General features: G+C 55.1%; 1 protein-coding gene across 3 annotated transcripts in view; it reads right to left on the bottom strand.

The window, feature by feature from the left end:
- Positions 1 to 23,901, bottom strand: part of LOC137358610 (zinc finger protein 148-like) — a 245,868-nt gene that overhangs the window by 155,415 nt on the left and 66,552 nt on the right. For 2 of the 3 annotated variants that reach the window (XM_068024671.1, XM_068024670.1), the window contains exon 3: positions 21,454 to 21,678. The exons of the other annotated variant lie outside the window; for it this stretch is intronic. In XM_068024671.1, the coding sequence (XP_067880772.1) occupies positions 21,454 to 21,678 (225 nt within the window). The remainder of the gene's footprint in view (positions 1 to 21,453; positions 21,679 to 23,901) is intronic. 3 annotated transcript variants of the gene reach the window in all.

A 23,901-nucleotide genomic window follows, 5' to 3' on the forward strand; every position in this document is an offset into this window, starting at 1 on the left:
CATTCCAGCGAGAGTCAGTGCCGGGGGAACTGCATTCCAGCGAGAGTCAGTGCCGGGGGAACTGCATTCCAGCGAGAGTCAGTGCCGGGGGAACTGCATTCCAGCGAGAGTCAGTGCCGGGGGAACTGCATTCCAGCGAGAGTCAGTGCCGGGGGAACTGCATTCCAGCGAGAGTCAGTGCCGGGGGAACTGCATTCCAGCGAGAGTCAGTGCCGGGGGAACTGCATTCCAGCGAGAGTCAGTGCCGGGGGAACTGCATTCCAGCGAGAGTCAGTGCCGGGGGAACTGCATTCCAGCGAGAGTCAGTGCCGGGGGAACTGCATTCCAGCGAGAGTCAGTGCCGGGGGAACTGCATTCCAGCGAGAGTCAGTGCCGGGGGAACTGCATTCCAGCGAGAGTCAGTGCCGGGGGAACTGCATTCCAGCGAGAGTCAGTGCCGGGGGAACTGCATTCCAGCGAGAGTCAGCGCCGGGGGAACTGCATTCCAGCGAGAGTCAGCGCCGGGGGAACTGCATTCCAGCGAGAGTCAGCGCCGGGGGAAATGCATTCCAGCGAGAGTCAGCGCCGGGGGAACTGCATTCCAGCGAGAGTCAGCGCCGGGGGAACTGCATTCCAGCGAGAGTCAGCGCCGGGGGAACTGCATTCCAGCGAGAGTCAGCGCCGGGGGAACTGCATTCCAGCGAGAGTCAGCGCCGGGGGAACTGCATTCCAGCGACAGTCAGCGCCGGGGGAACAGCATTCCAGCGACAGTCAGCGCCGGGGGAACTGCATTCCAGCGACAGTCAGCGCCGGGGGAACTGCATTCCAGCGACAGTCAGCGCCGGGGGAACTGCATTCCAGCGACAGTCAGCGCCGGGGGAACTGCATTCCAGCGACAGTCAGCGCCGGGGGAACTGCATTCCAGCGACAGTCAGCGCCGGGGGAACTGCATTCCAGCGACAGTCAGCGCCGGGGGAACTGCATTCCAGCGACAGTCAGCGCCGGGGGAACTGCATTCCAGCGACAGTCAGCGCCGGGGGAACTGCATTCCAGCGACAGTCAGCGCCGGGGGAACTGCATTCCAGCGAGAGTCAGCGCCGGGGGAACTGCATTCCAGCGAGAGTCAGCGCCGGGGGAACTGCATTCCAGCGAGAGTCAGCGCCGGGGGAACTGCATTCCAGCGAGAGTCAGCGCCGGGGGAACTGCATTCCAGCGAGAGTCAGCGCCGGGGGAACTGCATTCCAGCGAGAGTCAGCGCCGGGGGAACTGCATTCCAGCGAGAGTCAGCGCCGGGGGAACTGCATTCCAGCGAGAGACAGCGCCGGGGGAACTGCATTCCAGCGAGAGTCAGCGCCGGGGGAACTGCATTCCAGCGAGAGTCAGCGCCGGGGGAACTGCATTCCAGCGAGAGTCAGCGCCGGGGGAACTGCATTCCAGCGAGAGTCAGCGCCGGGGGAACTGCATTCCAGCGAGAGTCAGCGCCGGGGGAACTGCATTCCAGCGAGAGTCAGCGCCGGGGGAACTGCATTCCAGCGAGAGTCAGCGCCGGGGGAACTGCATTCCAGCGAGAGTCAGCGCCGGGGGAACTGCATTCCAGCGAGAGTCAGCGCCGGGGGAACTGCATTCCTGCGAGAGTCAGCGCCGGGGAAACTGCATTCCTGCGAGAGTCAGCGCCGGGGGAACTGCATTCCAGCGAGAGTCAGTGCCGGGGGAACTGCATTCCAGCGAGAGTCAGTGCCGGGGGAACTGCATTCCAGCGAGAGTCAGTGCCGGGGGAACTGCATTCCAGCGAGAGTCAGTGCCGGGGGAACTGCATTCCAGCGAGAGTCAGTGCCGGGGGAACTGCATTCCAGCGAGAGTCAGTGCCGGGGGAACTGCATTCCAGCGAGAGTCAGTGCCGGGGGAACTGCATTCCAGCGAGAGTCAGTGCCGGGGGAACTGCATTCCAGCGAGAGTCAGTGCCGGGGGAACTGCATTCCAGCGAGAGTCAGTGCCGGGGGAACTGCATTCCAGCGAGAGTCAGTGCCGGGGGAACTGCATTCCAGCGAGAGTCAGCGCCGGGGGAACTGCATTCCAGCAACAGTCAGCGCCGGGGGAACTGCATTCCAGCGACAGTCAGCGACGGGGGAACTGCATTCCAGCGACAGTCAGCGCCGGTGAAACTGCATTCCAGCGACAGTCAGCGCCGGGGGAACTGCATTCCAGCAACAGTCAGCGCCGGGGGAACTGCATTCCAGCGACAGTCAGCGCCGGGGGAACTGCATTCCAGCGACAGTCAGTGCCGGGGGAACTGCATTCCAGCGACAGTCAGTGCCGGGGGAACTGCATTCCAGCCAGAGTCAGTGCCAGGGGAACTACATTCCAGCCAGAGTCAGTGCCGTGGGAACTGCATTCCAGCGAGAGTCAGTGCCGGGGGAACTGCATTCAAGCGAGAGTCAGTGCCGGGGGAACTGCATTCCAGCGACAGTCAGTGCCGGGGGAACTGCATTCCAGCGAGAGTCAGTGCCGGGGGAACTGCATTCCAGCGACAGTCAGTGCCGGGGGAACTGCATTCAAGCGACAGTCAGTGCCGGGGGAACTGCATTCCAGCGACAGTCAGTGCCGGGGGAACTGCATTCCAGCGACAGTCAGTGCCGGGGGAACTGCATTCCAGCGACAGTCAGTGCCGGGGGAACTGCATTCCAGCGACAGTCAGTGCCGGGGGAACTGCATTCCAGCCAGAGTCAGTGCCAGGGGAACTACATTCCAGTGAGAGTCAGTGCCAGGGGAACTGCATTCCAGCGACAGTCAGTGCCGGGGGAACTGCATTCCAACCAGAGTCAGTGCCGGGGGAACTACATTCCAGTGAGTCAGTGCCAGGGGAACTGCATTCCAGCGACAGTCAGTGCCGGGGGAACTGCATTCCAGCGACAGTCCGTGCCGGGGAACTGTATTCCAGCCAGAGTCAGTGCCAGGGGAACTACATTCCAGCCAGAGTCAGTGCCAGGGGAACTACATTCCAGCCAGAGTCAGTGCCGTGGGAACTGCATTCCAGCGAGAGTCAGTGCCAGGGGAACTGCATTCCAGCGACAGTCAGTGCCGGGGGAACTGCATTCCAGCGACAGTCAGTGCCGGGGGAACTGCATTCCAGCGACAGTCAGTGCCGGGGGAACTGCATTCCAGCGACAGTCAGTGCCGGGGGAACTGCATTCCAGCGACAGTCAGTGCCGGGGGAACTGCATTCCAGCGACAGTCAGTGCCGGGGGAACTGCATTCCAGCCAGAGTCAGTGCCAGGGGAACTACATTCCAGCCAGAGTCAGTGCCGGGGGAACTGCATTCCAGCGACAGTCAGTGCCGGGGGAACTGCATTCCAGCGACAGTCAGTGCCGGGGGAACTGCATTCCAGCGACAGTCAGTGCCGGGGGAACTGCATTCCAGCGACAGTCAGTGCCGGGGGAACTGCATTCCAGCGACAGTCAGTGCCGGGGGAACTGCATTCCAGCCAGAGTCAGTGCCAGGGGAACTACATTCCAGCCAGAGTCAGTGCCGGGGGAACTGCATTCCAGCGACAGTCAGTGCCGGGGGAACTGCATTCCAGCGAGAGACAGCGCCGGGGGAACTGCATTCCAGCGAGAGTCAGCGCCGGGGGAACTGCATTCCAGCGAGAGTCAGCGCCGGGGGAACTGCATTCCAGCGAGAGTCAGCGCCGGGGGAACTGCATTCCAGCGAGAGTCAGCGCCGGGGGAACTGCATTCCAGCGAGAGTCAGCGCCGGGGGAACTGCATTCCAGCGAGAGTCAGCGCCGGGGGAACTGCATTCCAGCGAGAGTCAGCGCCGGGGGAACTGCATTCCAGCGAGAGTCAGTGCCGGGGGAACTGCATTCCTGCGAGAGTCAGTGCCGGGGAAACTGCATTCCTGCGAGAGTCAGTGCCGGGGGAACTGCATTCCAGCGAGAGTCAGTGCCGGGGGAACTGCATTCCAGCGAGAGTCAGTGCCGGGGGAACTGCATTCCAGCGAGAGTCAGTGCCGGGGGAACTGCATTCCAGCGAGAGTCAGTGCCGGGGGAACTGCATTCCAGCGAGAGTCAGTGCCGGGGGAACTGCATTCCAGCGAGAGTCAGTGCCGGGGGAACTGCATTCCAGCGAGAGTCAGTGCCGGGGGAACTGCATTCCAGCGAGAGTCAGTGCCGGGGGAACTGCATTCCAGCGAGAGTCAGTGCCGGGGGAACTGCATTCCAGCGAGAGTCAGTGCCGGGGGAACTGCATTCCAGCGAGAGTCAGTGCCGGGGGAACTGCATTCCAGCGAGAGTCAGTGCCGGGGGAACTGCATTCCAGCGAGAGTCAGTGCCGGGGGAACTGCATTCCAGCGAGAGTCAGTGCCGGGGGAACTGCATTCCAGCGAGAGTCAGTGCCGGGGGAACTGCATTCCAGCGACAGTCAGTGCCGGGGGAACTGCATTCCAGCGACAGTCAGTGCCGGGGGAACTGCATTCCAGCCAGAGTCAGTGCCAGGGGAACTGCATTCCAGTGAGAGTCAGTGCCAGGGGAACTGCATTCCAGCGACAGTCAGTGCCGGGGGAACTGCATTCCAACCAGAGTCAGTGCCGGGGGAATTACATTCCAGTGAGTCAGTGCCAGGGGAACTGCATTCCAGCGACAGTCAGTGCCGGGGGAACTGCATTCCAGCGACAGTCCGTGCCGGGGAACTGCATTCCAGCCAGAGTCAGTGCCAGGGGAACTACATTCCAGCCAGAGTCAGTGCCAGGGGAACTACATTCCAGCCAGAGTCAGTGCCGTGGGAACTGCATTCCAGTGAGAGTCAGTGCCAGGGGAACTGCATTCCAGCGACAGTCAGTGCCGGGGGAACTGCATTCCAGCGACAGTCAGTGCCGGGGGAACTGCATTCCAGCGACAGTCAGTGCCGGGGGAACTGCATTCCAGCGACAGTCAGTGCCGGGGGAACTGCATTCCAGCGACAGTCAGTGCCGGGGGAACTGCATTCCAGCGACAGTCAGTGCCGGGGGAACTGCATTCCAGCCAGAGTCAGTGCCAGGGGAACTACATTCCAGCCAGAGTCAGTGCCGGGGGAACTGCATTCCAGCGACAGTCAGTGCCGGGGGAACTGCATTCCAGCGACAGTCAGTGCCGGGGGAACTGCATTCCAGCGACAGTCAGTGCCGGGGGAACTGCATTCCAGCGACAGTCAGTGCCGGGGGAACTGCATTCCAGCGACAGTCAGTGCCGGGGGAACTGCATTCCAGCCAGAGTCAGTGCCAGGGGAACTACATTCCAGCCAGAGTCAGTGCCGGGGGAACTGCATTCCAGCGACAGTCAGTGCCGGGGGAACTGCATTCCAGCGAGAGACAGCGCCGGGGGAACTGCATTCCAGCGAGAGTCAGCGCCGGGGGAACTGCATTCCAGCGAGAGTCAGCGCCGGGGGAACTGCATTCCAGCGAGAGTCAGCGCCGGGGGAACTGCATTCCAGCGAGAGTCAGCGCCGGGGGAACTGCATTCCAGCGAGAGTCAGCGCCGGGGGAACTGCATTCCAGCGAGAGTCAGCGCCGGGGGAACTGCATTCCAGCGAGAGTCAGCGCCGGGGGAACTGCATTCCAGCGAGAGTCAGCGCCGGGGGAACTGCATTCCTGCGAGAGTCAGTGCCGGGGAAACTGCATTCCTGCGAGAGTCAGTGCCGGGGGAACTGCATTCCAGCGAGAGTCAGTGCCGGGGGAACTGCATTCCAGCGAGAGTCAGTGCCGGGGGAACTGCATTCCAGCGAGAGTCAGTGCCGGGGGAACTGCATTCCAGCGAGAGTCAGTGCCGGGGGAACTGCATTCCAGCGAGAGTCAGTGCCGGGGGAACTGCATTCCAGCGAGAGTCAGTGCCGGGGGAACTGCATTCCAGCGAGAGTCAGTGCCGGGGGAACTGCATTCCAGCGAGAGTCAGTGCCGGGGGAACTGCATTCCAGCGAGAGTCAGTGCCGGGGGAACTGCATTCCAGCGAGAGTCAGTGCCGGGGGAACTGCATTCCAGCGAGAGTCAGTGCCGGGGGAACTGCATTCCAGCGAGAGTCAGTGCCGGGGGAACTGCATTCCAGCGAGAGTCAGCGCCGGGGGAACTGCATTCCAGCAACAGTCAGCGCCGGGGGAACTGCATTCCAGCGACAGTCAGCGCCGGGGGAACTGCATTCCAGCGACAGTCAGCGACGGGGGAACTGCATTCCAGCGACAGTCAGCGCCGGGGGAACTGCATTCCAGCAACAGTCAGCGCCGGGGGAACTGCATTCCAGCGACAGTCAGTGCCGGGGGAACTGCATTCCAGCGACAGTCAGTGCCGGGGGAACTGCATTCCAGCGACAGTCAGTGCCGGGGGAACTGCATTCCAGCCAGAGTCAGTGCCAGGGGAACTACATTCCAGCCAGAGTCAGTGCCGTGGGAACTGCATTCCAGCGAGAGTCAGTGCCGGGGGAACTGCATTCAAGCGAGAGTCAGTGCCGGGGGAACTGCATTCCAGCGACAGTCAGTGCCGGGGGAACTGCATTCCAGCGAGAGTCAGTGCCGGGGGAACTGCATTCCAGCGACAGTCAGTGCCGGGGGAACTGCATTCAAGCGACAGTCAGTGCCGGGGGAACTGCATTCCAGCGACAGTCAGTGCCGGGGGAACTGCATTCCAGCGACAGTCAGTGCCGGGGGAACTGCATTCCAGCGACAGTCAGTGCCGGGGGAACTGCATTCCAGCGACAGTCAGTGCCGGGGGAACTGCATTCCAGCGACAGTCAGTGCCGGGGGAACTGCATTCCAGCGACAGTCAGTGCCGGGGGAACTGCATTCCAGCCAGAGTCAGTGCCAGGGGAACTACATTCCAGTGAGAGTCAGTGCCAGGGGAACTGCATTCCAGCGACAGTCAGTGCCGGGGGAACTGCATTCCAACCAGAGTCAGTGCCGGGGGAACTACATTCCAGTGAGTCAGTGCCAGGGGAACTGCATTCCAGCGACAGTCAGTGCCGGGGGAACTGCATTCCAGCGACAGTCCGTGCCGGGGAACTGCATTCCAGCCAGAGTCAGTGCCAGGGGAACTACATTCCAGCCAGAGTCAGTGCCAGGGGAACTACATTCCAGCCAGAGTCAGTGCCGTGGGAACTGCATTCCAGTGAGAGTCAGTGCCAGGGGAACTGCATTCCAGCGACAGTCAGTGCCGGGGGAACTGCATTCCAGCGACAGTCAGTGCCGGGGGAACTGCATTCCAGCGACAGTCAGTGCCGGGGGAACTGCATTCCAGCGACAGTCAGTGCCGGGGGAACTGCATTCCAGCGACAGTCAGTGCCGGGGGAACTGCATTCCAGCGACAGTCAGTGCCGGGGGAACTGCATTCCAGCCAGAGTCAGTGCCAGGGGAACTACATTCCAGCCAGAGTCAGTGCCGTGGGAACTGCATTCCAGTGAGAGTCAGTGCCAGGGGAACTGCATTCCAGCGAGAGTCAGTGCCGGGGGAACTGCATTCCAGCGAGAGTCAGTGCCGGGGGAACTGCATTCCAGCGACAGTCAGTGCCGGGGGAACTGCATTCCAGCCAGAGTCAGTGCCAGGGGAACTACATTCCAGCGAGAGTCAGTGCCAGGGGAACTACATTCCAGTGAGAGTCAGTGCCAGGGGAACTGCATTCCAGCGACAGTCAGTGCCGGGGAACTGCATGCCAGCGACAGTCAGTGCCGGGTAACTGCATTCCAGCGAGAGTCAGTGCCGGGGGAACTGCATGCCAGCGACAGTCAGTGCCGGGGGAAACTACACTCCAGCGAGAGTCAGTGCCAGGGGAACTACATTCCAGCCAGAGTCAGTGCCAGGGGAACTGCATTCCAGTGAGAGTCAGTGCCAGGGGAACTGCATTCCAGCGAGAGTCAGTGCCAGGGGAAGTGCATTCCAGCCAGAGTCAGTGCCGGGGGAACGGCATTCCAGCGAGAGTCAGTGCCGGGCGAACGGCATTCCAGCGAGAGTCAGCGCCGGGGGAACTGCATTCCAGCGACAGTCAGCGCCGGGGGAACTGCATTCCAGCGACAGTCAGCGCCGGGGGAACTGCATTCCAGCGACAGTCAGCGCCGGGGGAACTGCATTCCAGCGACAGTCAGCGCCGGGGGAACTGCATTCCAGCGAGAGTCAGCGCCGGGGGAACTGCATTCCAGCGAGAGTCAGTGCCGGGGGAACTGCATGCCAGCGACAGTCAGTGCCGGGGGAAACTACACTCCAGCGAGAGTCAGTGCCAGGGGAACTACATTCCAGCCAGAGTCAGTGCCAGGGGAACTGCATTCCAGTGAGAGTCAGTGCCAGGGGAACTGCATTCCAGCGAGAGTCAGTGCCAGGGGAAGTGCATTCCAGCCAGAGTCAGTGCCGGGGGAACGGCATTCCAGCGAGAGTCAGTGCCGGGCGAACGGCATTCCAGCGAGAGTCAGCGCCGGGGGAACTGCATTCCAGCGACAGTCAGCGCCGGGGGAACTGCATTCCAGCGACAGTCAGCGCCGGGGGAACTGCATTCCAGCGACAGTCAGCGCCGGGGGAACTGCATTCCAGCGAGAGTCAGCGCCGGGGGAACTGCATTCCAGCGAGAGTCAGCGCCGGGGGAACTGCATTCCAGCGAGAGTCAGCGCCGGGGGAACTGCATTCCAGCGAGAGTCAGCGCCGGGGGAACTGCATTCCAGCGAGAGTCAGCGCCGGGGGAACTGCATTCCAGCGAGAGTCAGCGCCGGGGGAACTGCATTCCAGCGAGAGTCAGCGCCGGGGGAACTGCATTCCAGCGAGAGACAGCGCCGGGGGAACTGCATTCCAGCGAGAGTCAGCGCCGGGGGAACTGCATTCCAGCGAGAGTCAGCGCCGGGGGAACTGCATTCCAGCGAGAGTCAGCGCCGGGGGAACTGCATTCCAGCGAGAGTCAGCGCCGGGGGAACTGCATTCCAGCGAGAGTCAGCGCCGGGGGAACTGCATTCCAGCGAGAGTCAGCGCCGGGGGAACTGCATTCCAGCGAGAGTCAGCGCCGGGGGAACTGCATTCCAGCGAGAGTCAGCGCCGGGGGAACTGCATTCCAGCGAGAGTCAGTGCCGGGGGAACTGCATTCCTGCGAGAGTCAGTGCCGGGGAAACTGCATTCCTGCGAGAGTCAGTGCCGGGGGAACTGCATTCCAGCGAGAGTCAGTGCCGGGGGAACTGCATTCCAGCGAGAGTCAGTGCCGGGGGAACTGCATTCCAGCGAGAGTCAGTGCCGGGGGAACTGCATTCCAGCGAGAGTCAGTGCCGGGGGAACTGCATTCCAGCGAGAGTCAGTGCCGGGGGAACTGCATTCCAGCGAGAGTCAGTGCCGGGGGAACTGCATTCCAGCGAGAGTCAGTGCCGGGGGAACTGCATTCCAGCGAGAGTCAGTGCCGGGGGAACTGCATTCCAGCGAGAGTCAGTGCCGGGGGAACTGCATTCCAGCGAGAGTCAGTGCCGGGGGAACTGCATTCCAGCGAGAGTCAGTGCCGGGGGAACTGCATTCCAGCGAGAGTCAGTGCCGGGGGAACTGCATTCCAGCGAGAGTCAGCGCCGGGGGAACTGCATTCCAGCAACAGTCAGCGCCGGGGGAACTGCATTCCAGCGACAGTCAGCGACGGGGGAACTGCATTCCAGCGACAGTCAGCGCCGGTGAAACTGCATTCCAGCGACAGTCAGCGCCGGGGGAACTGCATTCCAGCAACAGTCAGCGCCGGGGGAACTGCATTCCAGCGACAGTCAGTGCCGGGGGAACTGCATTCCAGCGACAGTCAGTGCCGGGGGAACTGCATTCCAGCGACAGTCAGTGCCGGGGGAACTGCATTCCAGCCAGAGTCAGTGCCAGGGGAACTACATTCCAGCCAGAGTCAGTGCCGTGGGAACTGCATTCCAGCGAGAGTCAGTGCCGGGGGAACTGCATTCAAGCGAGAGTCAGTGCCGGGGGAACTGCATTCCAGCGACAGTCAGTGCCGGGGGAACTGCATTCCAGCGAGAGTCAGTGCCGGGGGAACTGCATTCCAGCGACAGTCAGTGCCGGGGGAACTGCATTCAAGCGACAGTCAGTGCCGGGGGAACTGCATTCCAGCGACAGTCAGTGCCGGGGGAACTGCATTCCAGCGACAGTCAGTGCCGGGGGAACTGCATTCCAGCGACAGTCAGTGCCGGGGGAACTGCATTCCAGCGACAGTCAGTGCCGGGGGAACTGCATTCCAGCCAGAGTCAGTGCCAGGGGAACTACATTCCAGTGAGAGTCAGTGCCAGGGGAACTGCATTCCAGCGACAGTCAGTGCCGGGGGAACTGCATTCCAACCAGAGTCAGTGCCGGGGGAACTACATTCCAGTGAGTCAGTGCCAGGGGAACTGCATTCCAGCGACAGTCAGTGCCGGGGGAACTGCATTCCAGCGACAGTCCGTGCCGGGGAACTGCATTCCAGCCAGAGTCAGTGCCAGGGGAACTACATTCCAGCCAGAGTCAGTGCCAGGGGAACTACATTCCAGCCAGAGTCAGTGCCGTGGGAACTGCATTCCAGTGAGAGTCAGTGCCGGGGGAACTGCATTCCAGCGACAGTCAGTGCCGGGGGAACTGCATTCCAGCGACAGTCAGTGCCGGGGGAACTGCATTCCAGCGACAGTCAGTGCCGGGGGAACTGCATTCCAGCGACAGTCAGTGCCGGGGGAACTGCATTCCAGCGACAGTCAGTGCCGGGGGAACTGCATTCCAGCGACAGTCAGTGCCGGGGGAACTGCATTCCAGCGACAGTCAGTGCCGGGGGAACTGCATTCCAGCCAGAGTCAGTGCCAGGGGAACTACATTCCAGCCAGAGTCAGTGCCGGGGGAACTGCATTCCAGCGACAGTCAGTGCCGGGGGAACTGCATTCCAGCGAGAGACAGCGCCGGGGGAACTGCATTCCAGCGAGAGTCAGCGCCGGGGGAACTGCATTCCAGCGAGAGTCAGCGCCGGGGGAACTGCATTCCAGCGAGAGTCAGCGCCGGGGGAACTGCATTCCAGCGAGAGTCAGCGCCGGGGGAACTGCATTCCAGCGAGAGTCAGCGCCGGGGGAACTGCATTCCAGCGAGAGTCAGCGCCGGGGGAACTGCATTCCAGCGAGAGTCAGCGCCGGGGGAACTGCATTCCAGCGAGAGTCAGCGCCGGGGGAACTGCATTCCAGCGAGAGTCAGTGCCGGGGGAACTGCATTCCTGCGAGAGTCAGTGCCGGGGAAACTGCATTCCTGCGAGAGTCAGTGCCGGGGGAACTGCATTCCAGCGAGAGTCAGTGCCGGGGGAACTGCATTCCAGCGAGAGTCAGTGCCGGGGGAACTGCATTCCAGCGAGAGTCAGTGCCGGGGGAACTGCATTCCAGCGAGAGTCAGTGCCGGGGGAACTGCATTCCAGCGAGAGTCAGTGCCGGGGGAACTGCATTCCAGCGAGAGTCAGTGCCGGGGGAACTGCATTCCAGCGAGAGTCAGTGCCGGGGGAACTGCATTCCAGCGAGAGTCAGTGCCGGGGGAACTGCATTCCAGCGAGAGTCAGTGCCGGGGGAACTGCATTCCAGCGAGAGTCAGTGCCGGGGGAACTGCATTCCAGCGAGAGTCAGTGCCGGGGGAACTGCATTCCAGCGAGAGTCAGTGCCGGGGGAACTGCATTCCAGCGAGAGTCAGTGCCGGGGGAACTGCATTCCAGCGAGAGTCAGTGCCGGGGGAACTGCATTCCAGCGAGAGTCAGTGCCGGGGGAACTGCATTCCAGCGAGAGTCAGCGCCGGGGGAACTGCATTCCAGCAACAGTCAGCGCCGGGGGAACTGCATTCCAGCGACAGTCAGCGCCGGGGGAACTGCATTCCAGCGACAGTCAGCGACGGGGGAACTGCATTCCAGCGACAGTCAGCGCCGGGGGAACTGCATTCCAGCAACAGTCAGCGCCGGGGGAACTGCATTCCAGCGACAGTCAGTGCCGGGGGAACTGCATTCCAGCGACAGTCAGTGCCGGGGGAACTGCATTCCAGCGACAGTCAGTGCCGGGGGAACTGCATTCCAGCCAGAGTCAGTGCCAGGGGAACTACATTCCAGCCAGAGTCAGTGCCGTGGGAACTGCATTCCAGCGAGAGTCAGTGCCGGGGGAACTGCATTCAAGCGAGAGTCAGTGCCGGGGGAACTGCATTCCAGCGACAGTCAGTGCCGGGGGAACTGCATTCCAGCGAGAGTCAGTGCCGGGGGAACTGCATTCCAGCGACAGTCAGTGCCGGGGGAACTGCATTCAAGCGACAGTCAGTGCCGGGGGAACTGCATTCCAGCGACAGTCAGTGCCGGGGGAACTGCATTCCAGCGACAGTCAGTGCCGGGGGAACTGCATTCCAGCGACAGTCAGTGCCGGGGGAACTGCATTCCAGCGACAGTCAGTGCCGGGGGAACTGCATTCCAGCGACAGTCAGTGCCGGGGGAACTGCATTCCAGCCAGAGTCAGTGCCAGGGGAACTACATTCCAGTGAGAGTCAGTGCCAGGGGAACTGCATTCCAGCGACAGTCAGTGCCGGGGGAACTGCATTCCAACCAGAGTCAGTGCCGGGGGAACTACATTCCAGTGAGTCAGTGCCAGGGGAACTGCATTCCAGCGACAGTCAGTGCCGGGGGAACTGCATTCCAGCGACAGTCCGTGCCGGGGAACTGCATTCCAGCCAGAGTCAGTGCCAGGGGAACTACATTCCAGCCAGAGTCAGTGCCAGGGGAACTACATTCCAGCCAGAGTCAGTGCCGTGGGAACTGCATTCCAGTGAGAGTCAGTGCCAGGGGAACTGCATTCCAGCGACAGTCAGTGCCGGGGGAACTGCATTCCAGCGACAGTCAGTGCCGGGGGAACTGCATTCCAGCGACAGTCAGTGCCGGGGGAACTGCATTCCAGCGACAGTCAGTGCCGGGGGAACTGCATTCCAGCGACAGTCAGTGCCGGGGGAACTGCATTCCAGCGACAGTCAGTGCCGGGGGAACTGCATTCCAGCCAGAGTCAGTGCCAGGGGAACTACATTCCAGCCAGAGTCAGTGCCGTGGGAACTGCATTCCAGTGAGAGTCAGTGCCAGGGGAACTGCATTCCAGCGAGAGTCAGTGCCGGGGGAACTGCATTCCAGCGACAGTCAGTGCCGGGGGAACTGCATTCCAGCCAGAGTCAGTGCCAGGGGAACTACATTCCAGCGAGAGTCAGTGCCAGGGGAACTACATTCCAGTGAGAGTCAGTGCCAGGGGAACTGCATTCCAGCGACAGTCAGTGCCGGGGAACTGCATGCCAGCGACAGTCAGTGCCGGGTAACTGCATTCCAGCGAGAGTCAGTGCCGGGGGAACTGCATGCCAGCGACAGTCAGTGCCGGGGGAAACTGCATTCCAGCGAGAGTCAGTGCCGGGGGAAACTACACTCCAGCGAGAGTCAGTGCCAGGGGAACTACATTCCAGCCAGAGTCAGTGCCAGGGGAACTGCATTCCAGTGAGAGTCAGTGCCAGGGGAACTGCATTCCAGCGAGAGTCAGTGCCAGGGGAAGTGCATTCCAGCCAGAGTCAGTGCCGGGGGAACGGCATTCCAGCGAGAGTCAGTGCCGGGCGAACGGCATTCCAGCGAGAGTCAGTGCCGGGGGAACGGCATTCCAGCGAGAGTCAGTGCCGGGTGAACGGCATTCCAGCGAGAGTCAGTGCCGGGGGAACGGCATTCCAGCGAGAGTCAGTGCCGGGGGAACGGCATTCCAGCGAGAGTCAGTGCCGGGGGAACTGCATTCCAGCGAGAGTCAGTGCCGGGGGAACGGCATTCCAGCGAGAGTCAGTGCCGGGGGAACGGCATTCCAGCGAGAGTCAGTGCCGGGGGAACGGCATTCCAGCGAGAGTCAGTGCCGGGGGAACGGCATTCCAGCGAGAGTCAGTGCCGGGGGAACGGCATTTCAGCGAGAGTCAGTGCCGGGGGAACGGCATTTCAGCGGGAGTCAGTGCCGGGGGAACGGCATTTCAGCGAGAGTCAGTGCCGGGGGAACTGCATTCCAGCGAGAGTCAGTGCCGGGGGAACTGCATTCCAGCGACAGTCAGTTCCGGGGGAACTGCATTTCAGCGAGAGTCAGTGCCGGGGGAACTGCATTCCAGCGAGAGTCAGTTCCGGGGGAACTGCATTCCAGCGAGAGTCAGTTCCGGGGGAACTGCATTCCAGCGAGAGTCAGTTCCGGGGGAACTGCATTCCAGCGAGAGTCAGTGCCGGGGGAACGGCATTCCAGCGAGAGTCAGTGCCGGGGGAACGGCATTCCAGCGCGACTCCGTGCCGGGGGAACTGCATTTCAGCGAGAGTCAGTGCCGGGGGAACTGCATTCCAGTGACAGTCAGTGCCGGGGGAACTGCATTCCAACGAGAGTCAGTGCCAGAGAACTGCATTCCAGCGAGAGTCAGTGCCGGGGGAACTGCATTCCAGCGAGAGTCAGTGCCGGGGGAACTGCATTCCAGCGAGAGTCAGTGCCGGGGGAACTGCATTCCAGCGAGAGTCAGTGCCGGGGGAACTGCATTCCAGCGAGAGTCAGTGCCGGGGGAACTGCATTCCAGCGAGAGTCAGTGCCGGGGGAACTGCATTCCAGCGAGAGTCAGTGCCGGGGGAACTGCATTCCAGCGAGAGTCAGTGCCGGGGGAACTGCATTCCAGCGAGAGTCAGTGCCGGGGGAACTGCATTCCAGCGAGAGTCAGTGCCGGGGGAACTGCATTCTAGCGAGAGTCAGTGCCGGGGGAACTGCATTCCAGCGAGAGTCAGTGCCAGGGGAGCAGCCCCCTAATGGGAGTCAGTGCCAGGGGAATGATTCCCCCATGAGGGTCAGTGCCAGGGGAACTGTACTTCAGTGAGTCAGTGTTAGAGGTACTGTACTTCGTGTATGCTTGTGTCAGGGTACTGCACAACAGTGGGTCAGTGCTCGGAGGACTGCACCCCAGTGAGAGTCAGTGCCTGTGGAACTGTAGGCCAGTGAGTGTCAATGCCAAGGGAACTGTAATCCACTGAGAGTTGGTGCGTTAGGTACTGTAGCTTAGTGACAGGTCAATGCCAGGGAAACTGTACTCCAGTGAGAGTGAATGCCAGGGAAATTACTGTCACCAAGTGTCAGTGCCAGGGGAACTGTGCATCTGGATGCCAGGAAAAATATATCCCTAGTGAGTGTCAAGTACCATGGCAAGTGCACCGAGTGCCAGGGTAATTACACCCCAGTGAGAGTCAGTGCCAGTGAAACTGTGCTGCCAATGAGTATCACTGCCAGGCAAACGGCACCAGAGCCACAGCCGATGTCAGGCGAATGGCGCGAGAGCTGGTGTCAGGCAAACAGCACCAGGACCGCAGGCGGTGTAAGGCGAACGGCACCATGGCAACAGTTGGTGCCAGGCGAACAGCACCACAGCAACAGTTGGTGCCAGACAGATGGCATCATGGCAACAGTTGGCGCCAGGCGAACAGCACAACAACAGTTGGTGCCAGGCGAACGACACCACAGCAACAGTTGGTGCCAGGCAAACGGCACGACAGCAACAGTTGGCGCCAGGCGAACAGTGCCACAGCAAGTTGGTGCCAGGCAAACGGCACCACAGCAGCAGTTGGTGGCAGGGGAACTACAAACCAGCAAGACTCAACGGTATAGAAACGGTACCCCACTTAGAGTCAATGCTCTCAGGAGAGAAGGCGAAAAAATTGCCAAGAACAAAAGCATGGTTATGCCAATTCTGGTGACTGATGAGAAGACCTGTTGTGAGGCAGGTAAGCTCGAGTTTCTCCCCTCTGACCTGAAGGTGTGAAAATCGGGGCTATATGGGGAAGTAGGGGCGGGGGGACGTGAGACAGTGATTAATTTGCTGAGAATGAGGGAGGGAAGTATATGGCTAAGTAAGTCAACAGTAGCAGAGGTGCTGGGGCAGGAGGAGGGCCAGAAGTGAGGGAATAAAAGCAAAATACTGCGGATGCTGGAAATCTGAAATAAAAACAAGAAATGCTGGAACCACTCAGCAGGTATGGCAGCATCTGTGAAAAGAGAAGCAGTGTTAACGTTTCGGGTCAGTGACCCTTCTTCAGAGTTGGGAGTTAGAGAGGGAGATTGCACTATTGGAGAAGCTAGGGGAGAATTTGTTCCATGGACAGATGGTGAGGATAATGGGATTGGAAACAGCAGGGGAACGCAAATGATAAGGGAGCCAGGGATTGTTCAAAGATTATTGGCAATCCAGACTTCAGTTGCAGAGGCTGCAAGAGCTGAGGAGGTGGGATGGGGCATTTATATAAAATATATGATTGAGGAAGGACACAAGGCCGATGAAGTCAAAGGGGCAGCAGTTACCATTCACCTCTGTTGTAAAGAACACCAACATATCAAATCATTTCTAACTGTAAGAAAAAAAATCATTTGTATATACCTCATTTCATTTTTGAGAAATTTTCCAAAGCTCTCCGCACAAATCACTCTGATGCGTAATCAGAGTTGTTATAAATGCACTGTAACAATTCCAACAGATCCAACCATTTCCATTTCCTTCATCTCTACATAATATCAGCAGAGCCAATCATTTCCCATTCATTCTCACTGTAGTGAATTGCAATGAACCCAATCAGCCAGGGTTCCCACTCCTGATGGTTATCCAGTGACCTCGCAAGGAAGTGGGTTTGTGTGGATATGGAGACTAAACTACAATGCCTGCTACAGTCCAATAGTTTGCCAGTGCTCACTCCGTAAATTCACATGATCATTAGACACATCAGCAAGGTACCAGTGGGCTGCTGGCACCTCTGGAACAGTACTCATTCTGAGTCAGTGCCTTCAGGAGAGGAGGAGGAAAACTGGAGAGGGGAATGGGAAGTTCTCAACCCGACAGGAAGTGCATATTACTCCTATTCACACACAACAGAAACAATCCATATTATATCATTAAATGTAGAACAGGATCAACAAAGGACTCATGCAGGGGTGGGTTTTCAGTTTGTCATGAAATTAAACGATAATGCAATGGAAACTTCTAATATCATCAACATTCCATCTGTTGATGACTAGTGTCGGAGGTTACCTCCCAGGAACACAGTAAGTGACAGAGCATGCAGAAAACTGATCATGTGCAGCTACTCATCGCACCAAACAGAGCAGCCATCAAAATGGCAAATATGGTGGAAATCGACAAAGGTAGTTCTTTGATATTTGAACATGAATAGAGATGTTGAGAATAGTAACTTGAACTTCTTTACTGTACAGCCTCTCTAAACCTGTCTTGGATGTAATTTCGGACCTGAATCTCATTCAAGTCATGATGCTGCACCCTTCTAATGGAACAAAAGTACATTCAGACTTAAGAGTTTAGATAAATTTTGCAAATCAAAAGTTCTTGTTTTAGTTTGAAGGAATTTGGGCTGATACAAACCAGGACAGCAATAAAGATGGTATAATTGGCCTCAGTTAACCTTAAGTTAAGGAAAAATAAATCAGCCAGACTTACAATTGCTGATTGCTATTGAGTGTGTCTCCTGTTGTGTGATGTTATCAGTACTGGATGAGCAGAAATTTACTCCAACTAAATATTGTGAAGTCTGAAGCCATTGTCTTTTTCCCTACCGCAAACATCATTCCTTAGCCACCAACTCCATCCCTCTCCTTGTCTGAGGCTGAACTAGACTGTTCACAATCTTGGCGTTGTATCGGATCCCAACGTGAACTTCCAACCCCATATCATCTCCATCACCAAGACCTCCTATTTCCACCTCTGTAACATCGCCCGACTTCTCCCCTGTCTCAGCTCATCTGCTGCTGAAACCCTCATCCACACCTTTGTTACCTCGAGACTTGACTATTCCAATACTTTCCTGCCCGGCCTCCCATTTTCCACCCTCTGTAAACTGCAGCCCATCCAAAACTCTGCTGCCCAGATCCTGACTTGCACTTAATCCCGTTCACCCAACACTTCCTGTACTTGCGGACCTACATTGGCTCCCGGTTCAGGGACATCTCTATTTTAGAATTCTCATCCACCTTTTCAAATCCCTCCATGGCCTCGCCCCTTCCAAACTCCATAACCTCCCCAGTCCTACAACCCTCTGAGATATCTGCACTCCTCCAATTCTGGCCTCTTGCTCATCCCCAGTTTTCATCAGTGCACCATTGGTGGCCGTGCCTTCAGCAAATTTTGTATAATGCTCCCGTGAAGTGCCTTGGGATATCTTACCACATTAAAGGCGATATATAAATGCCATTTGCTGTTGTATGTAGGAACTTAGGTGGGAACAGCATCGGTTTAATTATGATCTTGTCCGCAATCCAATATCCAGTGTGTACTTACTGGGCTGTGGCATGAAGGACAGCCACTTGGGTGAACTATTGAAGAGTGACTGGTGCCTGTGAAACCTTATTCCAGTACAAGACAGCAAGGCAGAAAACTCCAAATGAAAGAAAGGAATTTTGCAGGTTAACAGAGTTATGCCGAGGGGAAAAAATCCTGTCTAAGTCATAATCTCATGAATGGCAGAAAAGGTTCCAGGGGCTAACTGCCTACTCCTATTCCTACATTCTTATAACAACATTTATTCTGCTGCTACATTCATTACACCTCAATCTTTCAGGACTTGAGGCATTTCAACAGGAAAAAACTAATAGTACTAAATATTCTGGAGGTTAAGGAAAATCAACTATTAAGCAGGGCTGTCAAGTTCTATAAAACCCCACTTTAATGTTTATCAAAAACATGCAGAAAACAGGTTTTGTAAAGATATAAATAGGTATTTATTTTCAATAATAGAAAAAGTCAAAGGATCCACAGCTCTGGAGTTTCCGCTTGGTCTCTGCCCAGATATCAATGCAAACTGGGCAGGATCAACTGAAATAATGCAAAAGATAGCGTAATTTAAAACAGAATTGAGTTACACCCATAACTATTTACAGGTGAGTTTCCACGGACTTTTATGCTGGTTCAAAAATCAATGTGCCTGAGGTAGTGCGTGCCCACAAAACAAGGTTAATGGGAGATCTTACGTTCAGGCTTTTGATAGTGAGTTTGAGCAGAAACCTGGACTTAATTTCACCATGGTAAAATCGACGCAGTGTCCGGTGCTTTCCAGGTGCATTTAACCAATTGCGGCCCTAGTGGAAACCCCAGGCCTCCATGTTTTAAAAGCTGAGGGAATCGGGCTCCGTGCATCAACAAAGTTCCTTACAAAAAATGAGGATGTATTTCATTCTCCATTGTCCACCTCTCACTAAATTCCCAATCATGAGGAGACGAAAAACAGGCGACTGGAATCTCTGCCAGGGTTCTCTCAATCTCCCACCACAACTTCGGCAGAAGATCTTCATAATGTCCCTTTACTCTGTTTCTTCTGGGTTTCCGCTGATCTCCAGTCAAAGTTAAGAATCCTCCATGGAAATCCTGCCCTCTCCCACCTCTCAGAGGAAGGAAGCTCAAAAGAACAGAAGCAAATCATTTATTTAAAAATGGGGGATGTGAGATAAAAATTGAGAGAAAAAATGAGAAACTACCAAATCGCAGAATTACACAAGTCAACCAGCATCTAAAAAGACAAGGCAGGTGACAGTTTTAAGGTAGCAGCCTTCAACAGATCAATTCCCCTGGCCGGGATTTTCCTGGGAGATGTTCCAGTCCCACCAGTGTAACTTGAAGTGCAATGGAAACTCCAGTCAGGACCATCCACAAGGAAATTCTCGGTCATTGAGTTTCTGATACACAGAAATGGTCTGCACTGGTAGTCTCAATACAAGATAGTTACATTCCTAAATGACAAGAAGTTGTCGTGAAGCATTGATTCAGAAGATGCAGCCAAGATCTTACGAAGAGAGCATGACAGGGCCTGAACCTGGGCTGCTCAGTGGCAAATGCAGTTCAATGCAAGGTACAGCATATTGGTTGTAAAAACAAGAGGCATAGCCACTCCATGCACAGGACAGAACTTGTCAAGGGGAAGGTTGAAAGCCATCTGCAGATGTTATCTGGCTCACTCCTTACCATGTCTGAACATTGTGAACTGGCCATAAAAAAAGTAAATAGAAATAATTGAGATTTACATCTCAGGAGGCCATTCATACAGTCATAGAGCTGTACAGCATAGAAACAGGCCCTTCGGCCCACCGCGTCCATGCCAACCATAATGCCTATCTATACTAATCCCACCTGCCTGCATTAATTCCATATCCCTCTATGCCTTGCTCATTCAAGTACCTGACCATCATGTTTGTGGCAGCTCCTTTGATAGAGCAATCCAAAACTAATCCTACTACCCCATTCTCGTCCTTTTACCCTGTATATTCCCTTACTTCAAATGTTTTTCCACTTTTCCCTGATGCAGGGATTTATTGCTCAAACCAGCTATGTTCAACTCCCTAGAATAATGGAGTAATGGGCACAGTTGTGGTCACTGTGACATAAGGGAACCATCCAGGCCCGAAGGAGCTGTCCAGTTTGTGTGGCTCACTAACACACCAGATACTCTATCTATCCATTGAGCCACCAGGGGGACCCTTTAAGCAGTCATTTGCATTATTATGATGCTCTTGTGTGAACCGACAGACTTTTTCCCATTCCACGCTTAAAAGAGCACCAAAAATGCAATTTCAGGCCTGGAGTTTCTGCATGATTTCTGCCCAGATAACAGCAGAATCTAGGTGGAATGAAATGTAACAGCGCAAAAGATTGTGGAATTTTAATCGTGAGTTGTGCCCAGAACGACTTCGTACTGGAGTGTCCACAATCTTTTACTGAGTTTCAAATGTCCCTTCGCCAGAATTGTTCCTGCCCACAAAACTGGCCACACCCCCAGGTCAGCATCCGCCATGCAGGAGTGGCTCATCACACTCCACCCAGAATCCCGGGCGCACAGGCACCCGTGGTCACATGAATCCATCGTTAATAACCTCACCTGCACAGATGAGCAGTCAATTCAAGCCTCACTCAGGTCCGTTTCTCATAGTGTTGCCACAATGACTTCAAATTATTTTGATTAAATTAAATTGAGTTCAAATTCAATCAATTGATATGTCATTGGAACACTAGACCTGTGACCAGCAACACTGATTGGCTTGGTTCTTCAGTTGCAGCAATCCTTTGAACACATTTTCAGTTTAAATGAGTTTAATTCAGTAATCCTGAGGCCCCATCAATTATGCTCGATAACCCCGCTTGATTGCGCTGGTTCATGGGAGATTTTATGTTTGGTCTGATGTAAACAAGTCTTATGCAAAAGACACTTGGGCGTAACTTCACTTTGGTAAGACTGGCATAATTTTCAGCTCATTTTCCCGAATGCACCCCTAGTGCAAACTCCAGGCCACAATCAAAAACACAAGAAATAGGAGCAGGAGTAGATCACATGGCCCATTGAGCCTGCTCCGCCATTCAATACGATCGTGGCTGATCTTAGGATTCAACTCCACTTTCCTGCCCACTCGCCATATCCCTTGATTCCCTGCGAGACCAAAAATCTGTCTATCCCAGCCTTTAGGAAAATCATTGCAAACTTACTTTAGAAGTAGTACGGATTTTTTTACTCTTCTGTTTCTTCATCAATTCTTCATGTTCTCTAAGTTTCATCAATTCTTCATGCTGTCTGAGCTTCAGCAATTCTTCATTCTCTCCAAGCTTCAAAAGGTTTTCATTTTCTCTCAGCTTTTCTAGGTCTTCATGCTCTGTCTGTTTCTTTCCATCAAGTTGTTCAACTCCTTCAAGCACCCTGCTTTTCCCCAGTACCTTTAATGAGGAGAAATAACTTGTAAGGAAGGTTTCACAGAAAACAGGCACAAAGTGACATGATACAATGCTATGGCCTTGGCTTCACTATAGAAGTCTCAGCCATAGCTCAGTGATAGCACTCTGGACTCTGAGTGAAAACCTCATGAATCCAAGTTCCACTCCAGTGACTTTAACACATAATCTAGGCAACACTTCAGTGCAGTACTGAGAGAGTGCTGCACTGTCAGAGGTGTTGTCTTTCAGATGAGATGTTAAACCGTGGCCCTGTTTGCCCTCTCAGATAGAACTAAAAGATCCCTTGGCCATTATTCAAAGAAGAGCAGGGGAGTTCTCTCGGTGAACTGGTCAATATTTATACCTCAACTAACACACAAAACAGATGGTCATTTATTTCATTGCAGTTTATGGGGTCTTGCTGTGCGCAAATTGGCTGCCACATTTCCTACATTAGAACAATGACGACTTTTCAAAAGTAATTCATTGGCTGTAAAAGTGTTTTAGCTGTGGTTGTAAAAGGTGCGATATAAATACAAGTTCTTTCTTTTCCTGCTAATACTCAAATCTAGCATTCTAGATGCTTTTCCATCTCTCAACATCAACAATGTACTGAAATCAAGACACACAACACCATCAAATTCTTGCCCAGGACCTAGAAACTGTGGAGCTTCTCACCTCCCACATCCTTTCTTTGCTCATACAACGAATATGCTTTTAAAGCCCCAATGTGGCATTAACCAACCACCACTTCCTGATTCATCTCGTCGTCTACTTTTTTTCAACATGGGCAACTGTCTCACAGCATTCAGCCGAGTACACCTACACAGAAGTGGCTATCAACATGAAAACCAGAACGTAAGAGTGTAACAATATAAGGACATAAGAAATAGGAGCTGGAGTAGGCCATTAGGCCCTTCAAGCCTGCTCCGCCATTCAATAAGATCATGGCTGATCAATTCCACCTTCCTATAATATCCCTCAATTCCCTTAGTACCCAAAACTCTATCGATCTCTCTCTTGAATATACTCAACGACTGAGCTTCCACGGCTCTCTGGGGGAGAGAATTCCAAAGATTCACAACCCCTTGAGTGAAGAAATTTCTCCTGATCTTGTTCCTAAATGACCGACCCCTTATTCTGTGACCTCATGTTCTAGATTCCCCAGCCAGTGGAAACATTTTCTCAGCATCTACCCTGTCAAGCCCCCTTAAGAATTTTATATGTTTCACTTCGATCACCTCTCATTCTTCTGAACTTCAGGGAATATAGGCCTAGTCTACTCAATCTCTCCTAATAGGATAATCCTCTCATACCAGGAACCAGTCTCGTGAACCTTTGCTGTAGTCCCTCTAGGGCAAGCATGTCCTTCCTTAGGTAAGGAGAACAGAAATACATACAGTACTCCAGGTGTGGCCTTACCAAAGTCCTGGATAATTGCAGTAAGACTTCCTTACTCTTATACTCCACTCCCTTTCTAATATAGGCTAACATAGCATTTCCTTCCTAATTGCTTGATGTACCTGCATGTTCACTTTCTATGATTCATGTACAAGGATACCCAGGTCCCTCTGAATGCAAACATTTCCCAGTTTCTCATCATTCAAAAAATATTGTTTTTTTTTATTTTTCCTACCAAAGTGGATAACTTCACATTTTGTCACATTGTATTCCATCTGCCATGTTCTTCTCCGCTCACCCAACTTGTCTATATCGCGCTGCAGCCTCTTTGCATCCTCTTCACAGCTCACTTGCCCATTTAATTTTGGACCTTGAGCAAACTTGGATACATTACACTCAGTCTCCTCATCTAAGTCATGAATATAAATTGTAAACAGCTGAGGCCCAAGTACTGATCCTTGCAGTACCCTGCTAGTTACAGCTTCCAACCCGAAAATGTTCAGTTTATTCCTACTCTCTGTTTTCTGTCCATTAACCAATTCTTAATCCATGCTAAAATATTACCTGCAATCCCATGAGTCCTAATTTTGTGTAATAACCTCGTGTGACACCTTATCGAATGCTTTTTGAAAATCTAAATACACTACATCCACTGGTTCCCCTTTATCCACCTTACCAGTTACATCCTCAAAAAATTCTAATAGATTTGTCAAACATGATTTCCCTTTCATAAATCCATGTTGACTCCGCTTAATCAAACAATGATTTTCTAAGTTCCCTGTTACCTCAGTCTTAATAATAGATTCCAGCATTTTGCCTACGACT

Source organism: Heterodontus francisci, chromosome X (genome assembly GCF_036365525.1).
Source record: "Heterodontus francisci isolate sHetFra1 chromosome X, sHetFra1.hap1, whole genome shotgun sequence".
In the NCBI taxonomy this organism is placed as follows: domain Eukaryota; kingdom Metazoa; phylum Chordata; class Chondrichthyes; order Heterodontiformes; family Heterodontidae; genus Heterodontus; species Heterodontus francisci.